Source organism: Pezoporus flaviventris, unplaced genomic scaffold, assembly GCF_033815535.1.
Source record: "Pezoporus flaviventris isolate CSIRO_AGI_PZ_B2104156 unplaced genomic scaffold, CSIRO_AGI_Pfla_v1 ptg000045l, whole genome shotgun sequence".
In the NCBI taxonomy this organism is placed as follows: domain Eukaryota; kingdom Metazoa; phylum Chordata; class Aves; order Psittaciformes; family Psittacidae; genus Pezoporus; species Pezoporus flaviventris.
In genome coordinates this window covers 24,137,588-24,147,599 of record NW_026892593.1, presented here as the reverse complement: position 1 = coordinate 24,147,599, position 10,012 = coordinate 24,137,588, and the positions used below count along the sequence as shown (strand labels likewise).

The window sequence follows — 10,012 nt, the reverse complement described above, 5'->3', positions numbered from 1 at the left end:
TGTTGTCTAGGTCTGGTACTGCACAACACCTTCTCCCTTATCTTACCAGAGCCATTCCATCTGCCCTACTTTCGACATGTTAAAAACTACTCCTAGCCTCGGTTTCTAGCTCTAGAACACTGAAATGTGCCAATACCCTAGAACTGTCTTGTCATAGGGATGGGGGGCTGTTATACAATAAAGACACTAAATCCCAGCTAGCTGAAGTTTCTGAACTAGATGATCTGTAAGTAAAGGTGCTTGTTAAACATTCTTAAAAGTGTAAGTCAAGTTATCAGCAGAGGAAATGAACCTCACACCCCAAACCAACCCCACCCCCTAAAAATTACTGCTTGTTCTGATAAGGATGTTTTGGTTTGAGATTTTTTTTTTTTTTTAAGCTTCTGATTATAGCAGAAGCTATTCCAGAAACTCCATACATGCCAATCAGCTGTACCTTCTAACCTTTTTTTCACTGAAATAAGGTATTATGTGTGAACTTGTTTGGCTTACATAACTGATTCTACACATTACAAGGCCTTCACCTGAGGTCTCTGTTATTACTGTTGTGTGCTGTCAGTATTTGTCATGCAAGCGGAGAAGTAACTTCTGATCCCTGGGCTATATGAAGTTTTTGTTTCCCCATCCCAAGTGTTCCCACAAGCCTGGTGGTCTCTGCCCTGGCTGCTGGTACTGCCTTTGGCACCCTTTGCTCATGTAAAGCAGCACTTTTGATAGCTTCCTGTCTTGGCAGTGTTTTCCAGTGCTTTCCACAGCCCCTTCTGGCTGATGGCCCAGCACGTGGTTGCCCTTTCCCCCATTACCCTGCCACTGCCAACTGCAGACCAGCATGGCTTCCAAGGCTGGCTGATGAGGGACAGGTCTCTGCTGCCCTGTATGCTCTGATGGGTTTGTAGACCTTGCCTCTGGGCTGCAGAGACCTGGGTCCTTGTTACTTGGTCCAGGTAGCAGCAGAGCTTGTCAGCTTGGGGTGGGAGCTGTGAGTCAGAAGATGGATCCTCTTGTTTCCTGGAAGACAAATACTTCGTCGGCTTAAAAGGTCTCGAGATTCTAGACGTAGAGGATGACTTCAGAATGGGATTGTTGTTTCAAGCTGTGATGCTTTCATATGAGTGTCAGCTGCCTGTCATTGCAGTGTGCTGGAACATCACATTTGGCAACATCAGAGAGAGGAGCTGTCTGCGAAGGAACAGTTACCAGTGCTCACAACACAGCTCATCAGAATCTGACTTTTAAAGAGCTAGCAATGTTGTACAAATTAGTCTATCCCATAATACTCTCCCACTTGAATTGGTAAGGTGTGGGGGAGGAGGAGGAAAATACCCTGAGTTTTTTTAGCCTATGCCTTTAATGTACTCACGTCTGCAATACTGTAGATATGACACTTCTGCATAGCAAACTGGTTAATCATAGCTACGGTCTGGTAGCTATGACTCTTCTGCATAAGCAAATGAGTTTTGGAAAGGCATCATAAACCAAAAGGTTAGTGAAATATTGATCATCAGTAACAAGCCGCCTCATTTTCCATGACAGGATATTATAATGATAATTCCAATATAATAAAAAATAACCATGTATGTGCTGATTCCTTTATAAACAGATCAATACTGTGAAGTCAGCATACTTAGCCAAGATGAAGTCTAAATATAGATGGAAAGGGACAGGCTGTTTCTTAGCTGCCTTCACAGATTCTGCTGGGGTTGACAGCTTCCTATGGCTCTAAAAGTAGAGAAAGAACAGCAGAACAAGTGTTCTTCGGGTGATTTTCACTGGCTGATCTCTTCCATACTGGCACATTACCTGAACGTAGTTATGTTGTAAGTAATGTTTCACTCTCTTGCTTTTTAATTGCTTTTAGATTTTACTTCTTTCTTTTCTGTGAAGAATTTTTGGTGTGTTCTTATTCTAATTTTACCAGAACAGCTTAAGAAGAAATTTAAAAGTCACATAGGGAAAAAAATATTTAAGCAAGCTTAAAGCATAAGATAAGAGTAACTCACAAAACCCCAGTGTGTAGATCAGTTTGTTGGGAGAATAATACCTTTGGCCAGTAACATTGATGTCTCTCTTACCCTCTCTCCTTTGTTTGGCATGTCAATAGAATCAAACAAATGTAATATACTTTGTTGAATTAATAATGGTTATCATCTTCACTGTGATTACACGCACAGTGAGGAAATCAGTTTTAAATAATTAACAAAGAATGCAGAAACATAATAATATTAATGAATTGAAGGTACTCACGTTTATTACCACTCAAGCTGTTGAGTCTTCCCTGAAGTTGCAGGGAGGTACTAATCAAAATGTTCAAGAGAAACAACTGCTCTTTGGAAGCTAAAAATAACCAAAAAGCCTCTGTGCCCCGAGGTGGTAACTCCTAGCATGCCATTGTTGAAACACTGGGCTCCTAATGATGGCAGCTGGCTACGGATGTGCTTGTGGGGAGACAGCACAGAAGGTGCTGCCTGGCACCATGTGGCAATCTAGTGGAAGGGCAGTGGACACAGTCATCCGTCCTGAAATTACTGCTGGACACCTAAAAATCATACTCTCGGTAGGGGGAACCACTACTGTGCCAACTTTCCACCTTATCTTTGTATTTTGTAGCAACGCTTCTGAGCAGAGGAAAAGATTAAGCAGTAATCTTTCCTACACTCTATTAAACAGAAATATGTGTACATGTAGGCCTGTCAATCTCCACTATTAGGCGAATGAGACCCATTGCCAGGAAGGATTTAAGCACTTAGTGTTCAGACTTAGTGCGGCTCAGTGAAGTTTGGCTGTGTGGTCCTATCCGGGGGAATTACAGCAATCTTCTGCATTTGGTTTGATGAGGGAAGGAGTGGGTCTTTTCCCTAAACACTCAGGGCTATTCCTCTAACTTCAGGTTTTTAACTTAAGCACTATGTTAGGAAGCTGGTCACATTGTGTGCAATTCATAGAGGAGCCTGCTTAGGTATTGCTTCTTTTCTATGTATAATCTTCTTCAGAACTGTATTTATATAAACAATCATTCAATAAGTTCATGCACCCAGACTCTGCTGAGAAGTGCTGATTAGGCACCATCCAGTGTGTTTTTTCAAAGCAAGCAGTATTCGTCTGAAAAAAAGGCTTTTCTGTCAGGCTTTAATTTGTCCAAAACTAGCATCTATGTGGAGTAGAGCTGTATTTGACTAATTTTTGCTCCATTCATCACAAATAGTAACTTCACAGTGATATTCTAAGCAGAGGACCTGAGTGACATCCTTCCCGGCAGTGTCAGTGAAGGTTTGGCTTTCACTATAGTCAGGCTATCACCCTATATTCTACCAAGTACACACCAGATCAAAAGGGTTATGCAACAAAATAACTAAAGTCAAATGAATGGTGGTATCTGTCAAAGAGATTTTTCTGTTTCTCTCCTTCTCCACACACATACATATGTATGCATAAGTATGCACATGTGCACAAACACAATGCAGAGATTTATAGTCATCAAAGATCTCCAAGAAAAAACAACTGCTATGTACTGAGTTACCCTTGCCTTCAAGACCTAGGAAGTATGCTGGTCCTTCAAATCCCTTTATTTTACAGGTTGTTAAGGCTGCTCATCATTTTCTTAGAACAGGACACCAACTGTTACCAGTTATTTTCCATATCCCTATTTTAATTTACTTTTTTAATTATTAGTTCTTTTAGATACAATGGAGAGGCCTTCCTTGGAAATTAACCTGCCCAATACTCAGGAAGAAGGGAAACTTTACGTAGTTGATTCCTTAAACAACCTAAACAAACTAAATGTTTGTCCAGATGGATCCCAACATGTGCTAGGTACGTACAATAGGCGATGCTCTGTGGTTTTCTGTACATACAACAGGCCATCAAAAAGAGTTATGTATGACATTTGAAAAGCCTGATCTTATAGTGTATCACTGCTGTCAACAGCCCAATAGGCCAATATGTATGTCAAGCTCTGCACTGAAAAATGTAAGAAGATGGAAAATGGTGTAATTTAGATCAAATTAATTGTTTAGCTGCTCCTGCTGAGTATTTAAGTTATCAGGTTCTTGAAAATCCTTGCATTTAGCTAGGGATTCACTGTCAAGCATGAACTTACCTTCCATTTCAACTGGGATTCATTGAGTGATCCCTTGCAGGATAATGTCTCTTGTAATGCTCTATAAACACCTACTACATAAATTGCATTGTAACTCTGTGAGTACTGTCACAAGCAATAAATTCACAGATGGCAACAGAAACACTAGAGGAAAAACTGTTCCTTCTTTTAAGACACATCTCCTAAGGAGTCAAACCAGTTACCTGAAATATTCCATGACACTTTCAAGCATTTTAATTCACAGCCTCTTTATTTACAGCTTCAGGTATGGGCTCTCACACTTCTACTGGTTTTATATGGCTTTTATCTTTGATTTCTCATGGCAACCAGAATATTTTCAGTCAGTAAGAGCTACAATATATTTGAATTATGATACATTCTGCATTGTTTCATGAATCTATAAGCATTTTGTCATGTTTATCATAACCAACCTTAACAAACTTTACCACCAAATAATTTATCATCTCATAATAGAGGAGGAAGAGAACGTTGGTGCTACTGAAGAAAACACGTCAGGGAGCAACATCAGGAACCAGCGCTTGTTCTTCGTCACCTTCATTCTTACTTTGATCATCAGTTTGGCACTTGTTTCATTTGTAATATTCATAATAAGTAAGTAAACCAAACAGTGGTTCTTGAAAATATAAGGCAAATTAGAAGAACTCTGCTGAAATATGTCATGCTACCATGCAACATTCTACTGCTGTATCTGCATGGTCAAAGGTTTTGGCGGGATATAGGCAGTGGGTCTTGGTCCTGGGTCCAAAACCACAGGCCTCTACTCTGTGACCTAGAATGCACACTTTTCTTCTTAGTGAAAAGGTTTTATGAGCTTCAACAGCTGTCAAGAATTCAGCTCAGCAGGGTTATACTGTGCTGCTAAAAATGCTGGCTGGAAATTGAATTTTAAAGATGACTGTATGGCAGTGAGATACTTTGACAACATGCCTTCCATTCTTTTCCAAATAAAACTCAGTCCTGGTGTCATTTTGCTGCAACTGGAATTACACCCAGGCTAAAGCTTAAATCAGGCTACCTGCATAAGGACCTGAAGCTTGCCAGCTAAACACTGACTGGAAATTGGTTTGGAACTACAAAAATGTCAAACATAAGAACCAAAAAAAACTGATAAGATGTATAAAAATTGGCATGCATCATTCAGTCTGTAGATGAAATTGCCATTCTGCTTCAGCTGGGCTGGTTGGGCTGGCTTAGCTAAGGTGACCTTTGGCTACAGGTGACCTTTCTTTATGGAGCCCTTGCCATCTTAGGCTTTTCTGGACTAATGGTATTGAACAGAGTATGAGATGCATTCTTTTAACTTACAAGTTTATTTTCAATGAATTGGAATCCATGTGAAGTTAAGATTTCTTTTATCCTATAGTAGGGGATTCAGTGGGTTATAGCAAAAATCCTCATTTTCCTTTTTGAATAGGAAATTAACCCTTGACTTGTGGACACATGCTCGAAGAACAGAATATCAGACAATTAAAGAGCACAAAGGAGATTTTAAATGGCATAATTGTAAAACCCTAATTAAAATACCTCATACTCGAATTCCATATTTATTTAATGGGGAACTGCTAAAAGTGGAGCTCCAGTATAGAAAAATGAGCAATGTGCCCCTCTAGTGGAAAACTGGTAAACAGTGAAAAGGCTACTTACTAGGGTTAAAGGAGTTTGCTTAGGCTCAGGTTGGTGTAGGTTTATGGTTTTTGAAACTGATTTCCAGTAGTGCTTCAGATTATGTTACAAATAATCTGAGATTATGTTTGCAATCCATAGACAGATTTGTTTACCACTAGCACTACTAGTTTAAGCTTCAAAACATGGGTAAATTTTGTTAACTTCAGAAGGCCAAAATAAAAATAGCTCCAGAAGTGTACACAGCGGTTATGCATACTGGTGTTCCAGGGGAAACTGGCCTCCAAATGCCAGTATTTGCAAGACTTCTTCTTTAATCTAAATGCGTTAGGAAAGTGATGTGGCTGTAGTCTGCTGTGTGTTTTAGTAATTCTACTTTTAGAAAAATACAGATGCATGCTGCCCACAAATAACACCCTGCAGCCCCTAAATAAGACATATTCCTGTGGACAGCAATGAAATTGATATACTCCTGAAGACTACAAAATTTTTCTGGGCCGTATTTGATTTTGTTTCTCTACACTAACCTGAACCAGAAAATAAGCAATTAAATAAGCAACGTAACTTCTTATCATTAGGTCCTGCAGTTGCTTTCCAGTTTAATATTTTTGCTCATCATAATTCCCTACAGACTCCCATGGGAATGCAAGAGAGCATAATGATTTTCTTGACTTAAATGCTGCCAATTTAATGTGGTACATTTTCCTTTTCAAGTTCAAACTAGAAACAAGATGGACCAAATATCAAGCAGACTAATAGCTGAAAAGAAGAACATAGAAGAGCTTAAGAAAATTAACAATATGATATTAAAGCATCTAAATCAATCAGGAATTAAGGAAAATGGGAGCTACCTCTTCACACAGTCTCCTGATCTTCACAGTTACCTCTTTGCCCATGCTGAGCTGAAAGTCCCTGAAGAATAGATCTTCTTTGGTATGAAATTCAGTGTATTTATGTACTCAAGCTATTTTCACATATGGCACATGGGTCACTTAAACATTCTGACATGGTCACAGGAGCATTAGAAAAGCCAGATGTATGAAAGACAGTAGAAAACAGTTTTTTATCCTGTTTCATATGAATATAGAGTTGACAACAAACTATGATTTATAATAAATGATGGATTATCAATGATTTTGGGCAAGAGTTCCAGATTCTCCGTGCATTCTAAATTGAAGGGCTAAGGGCTTAGTTTTACTTTAAATGTGAGTGATCACAGAAAATAGTAATTTCTGTTCACATGATTTCAGCATGACCTTGTTCACTTAGTCATTCTCCTCTTGGTTTTTTTTTTTTTTTGAACAAGTTTTGTGTTTGCTTCTGTATTATTTGTATTTAAGGATAACTTCAGATTCCTTAACTTATAAATAAATCCCATTTCTGCCATGGACTTTGGTGGTTTTCCTTTCTGTTCATCTAAACAGATTGACTTACTACTGCTTTTGTGAGAAAACAAACTTGAGTAAAATCAAAGCATTTCATAACATGCCATATTCCTCCCAAATTTATATTGGCTGAACACGTGTATTATATTGTCTTATATGGGAAACAGGTTTAGAGGACTCAGTCTGGGAATACCCATCTCATAACAATGCTAAGTGTTCTGTCATCAGTATTTGCTGGTAGTTTCTGGGAGAAGACCAAGTGTTTTTATAAAGCAACATGGGGAAAATGCTACATGTTCTTGTACTCTTCCCTATAGTTGTTGTTGGCTACTACCAGAAAACAGCCAAGTAAAATCTGGTCTGAACCTTCATGTTTTTAAAATGGAGCAATACCTCAGAGGGTAAAAGCAGGAGCCAATGCTTTCTTGCTCCGACTTTATACAGCTGTGGAGACCAACACCCAGAAGAGTGAACACTTAACACACTGGTGGGTATTGTTGCCATTTTAGCATTAAGAACCTTCTACTGGCACATACATTAAGAAGCCACCTCCATTATCAATAAATTAATCGGTTACTCCTATCTCAACAGTGCAATGGCAGCTGACACTATGGAGTATGTGCAACATCTTCTCTTTTACTCTGAGGTCTGTTTGTCATTCAATGCTTCCTTATCTCTTCTGGACAATTTTACAAAAACATCACCAAAGCTGACAACTTTCATCGCAGTCTCTTCTTCCAGAATAACTGATAGTCCTTTCTGTGCTGGCTACTTCATTGTCTACAACAGAGTGAAGAACTACGCCCAGGAATCTTTCCTGGTATCACTCTACTCGGATTTGCCCAACCATTCTATTCCTGCTATTAGGAGTGCTTTGCTTTACACCTATGTTTTAGACCACCTACTTTATATTTCTTTTCTTTTCCTGACACATTACTATCAAGTCACTCATGAAAACTGTGAAGTCATTCTCAAGACTTCATTACTCCTGTTGTTAATGCCCAGCTGCAGTTGCAACTATCTACTCTGGACATCACAAGTAGTTGTTACAAAGATGACTTTAAAATAGCTAACAAAGAATGATAAAAAGTAACTGTAGAAGTTGTAAGGAAAGAAATCCTAAAAGCTCAACCCACACATCTTTCTGTATATGCTGGTAAACAATGAAAGAAAAGGTATTGTAAGACTAAAAATATGACACTCGCAGCATTGCTTCTCTGTTCTTTGAGCTGTCAGCTGATTTTTAGTGACAATATTAAGTTCGCATCTCTCCCACTCATCTTGTAGCTATTCTAAGTGCTTTCAAGCTCCTGTCTTGCACTGACACACATCTGTACTTGTTAGCCAGGGAGAAACAACTCTAGTATTTGGTACTCAGTGCATCTCAAAAACATGGATTTGTCACATCCTTTGTTGCAACTGCAGCTATTAGAGCAGTGTGTGGTCCACTAGAAACTGACACAGTCAATAGTTTTTTTTTCTGGCAGGAGACTGTAAATAAAATCTGTGCTATAGCAACAGTCCCCAAAGAAATTAAAGCTTAGTTATCTCTCTGATCCTGTCCTCAATTACTCTTAATCTAGTTATTTGATCAGTACTCATAATAAATCTACTTTTCCTGTCTTCATTGTTGATTAGAAGTGTCGGGGCGGTGTGGGAGAGGGTTCACTCCATGGTTTGATCCTGCAAGGTGCTGAGTGCCCTTATGTGCCACAGACTTAGGACCAGCTCAGGCATACAGATGTGCAGGCATGCTGAGTACCACACAGGTCTGAGGCTCCAAGTCATCCTTTCTTGCTTCTTCAGTTGCAGTGGTCAGCTATTAAGATTAGTGACTGAAGCAGTGCAAAGATCCAAGGGCCTCCTAGGCTCATTCTGCTAGCACTGCTGAAACACATTTGTTGTTGGAGCCACTGGTGTACAAGGGAGAAACGGAGCAGCACTGCTTATGGCTGCTTATGGCTTCTCATCTCAAGATACCAACATCCATTTACAGTTAGAACTGCTTCCATATGAGACCAGAGCAAGGGTTTACAGGGCTGCCTTGACAGCAGAGTGCCACAACCATTCCACCAACACTTTCTGGAGTACCCCCCTAAATAGAAGAAAGTAGCGTTTCCTGCATGGGGACATTTCTGTCTAATCTACTGACAGTTAAATAGTCCCAAAGAAAGCTTGACTCCTAAAATTTTCTACAAACTTGACCCTGAAGTGAACTTCAGCTCATTCCAGAGCTCCACAATCCTCATCTTGAATAAACAGCTAAGTGACTAGTAAACTCCAAGCTCCAGCTGCATGTGGTGTAACCGCCGTGCTGTATAGGTATATTACAATGTCTCCTGTAGACACCGGCAGCACACCTCAGGAGTCTTTGCAAAGTCTGCTATAATGACAAAGAACAGGAGCAAGGTGATCTGACAGTCACAATTTCATCTTATAGCAGCCACAGCCGTTTTCCTCAGTAGTGATGCTACTTTATCTCTGATTTGCAGGCTATAGAGGTATCTATCCAAAATAACTTCGTTTTCAGTATTTTGCTGAGTCCACTGTAAATTAAAATGATGCAAAGGGGTTCGGGCAGATGTAACAACATGCAACTGACACTCATCTCTCTCAACAGCTGCAGCTGCTATCATTGCTGAAACAACAACTTGGCTTCAGGCAATTTTCTGGTGAATAAATCTGGACAATACTAGAAAGATGTTGGTAAGCAAGGAGAAACACTTGGAAGATTTATCCAGTAAATTATCTTCAACTTCCATCAAAAGCATCATGGTGTTGGTCCCTGAAGTGCTATCTGAACCTTTAGGTGGTTAGGTAGTATCAGTAGACAAAATACTTTCTTCCTCTGGTTAGTCTGCTGAGAAATACACTCCTTTGCTTCAGC

General features: G+C 39.5%; 1 protein-coding gene across 3 annotated transcripts; it reads left to right on the top strand.

The window, feature by feature from the left end:
- The first annotated feature begins 1,178 nt into the window (after positions 1 to 1,178).
- LSMEM1 (leucine rich single-pass membrane protein 1) lies at positions 1,179 to 9,739 on the top strand. 3 transcript variants are annotated; one of them, XM_061467727.1, is made up of 5 exons: positions 1,179 to 1,482; positions 1,689 to 1,817; positions 3,670 to 3,810; positions 4,571 to 4,708; positions 6,455 to 9,739. In XM_061467727.1, the coding sequence occupies exons 3-5, from the start codon at positions 3,684 to 3,686 to the stop codon at positions 6,661 to 6,663; spliced, it is 474 nt and encodes a 157-aa protein (XP_061323711.1). In that variant the 5' UTR covers positions 1,179 to 1,482; positions 1,689 to 1,817; positions 3,670 to 3,683; the 3' UTR covers positions 6,664 to 9,739. The 3 variants fall into 3 exon arrangements, with proteins under 3 accessions (XP_061323711.1, XP_061323710.1, XP_061323712.1); XM_061467726.1 differs by having other exon boundaries at positions 1,179 to 1,817; XM_061467728.1 differs by lacking the exons at positions 1,179 to 1,482; positions 1,689 to 1,817 and having other exon boundaries at positions 1,824 to 3,810.
- The last annotated feature ends 273 nt before the right edge of the window (positions 9,740 to 10,012 follow it).

What these genes read in the sequence shown, in the direction of transcription:
- LSMEM1 (XM_061467727.1), top strand. Translation starts at nt 3,684, where the DNA reads ATGGAGAGGCCTTCCTTGGAAATTAACCTGCCCAATACTCAGGAAGAA. An exon ending in TGGATCCCAACATGTGCTAG is followed by an intron (nt 3,811 to 4,570) that starts GTACGTACAATA and finishes ATCTCATAATAG; the next exon opens with AGGAGGAAGAGAACGTTGGT. An exon ending in ATTTGTAATATTCATAATAA is followed by an intron (nt 4,709 to 6,454) that starts GTAAGTAAACCA and finishes TTCCTTTTCAAG; the next exon opens with TTCAAACTAGAAACAAGATG.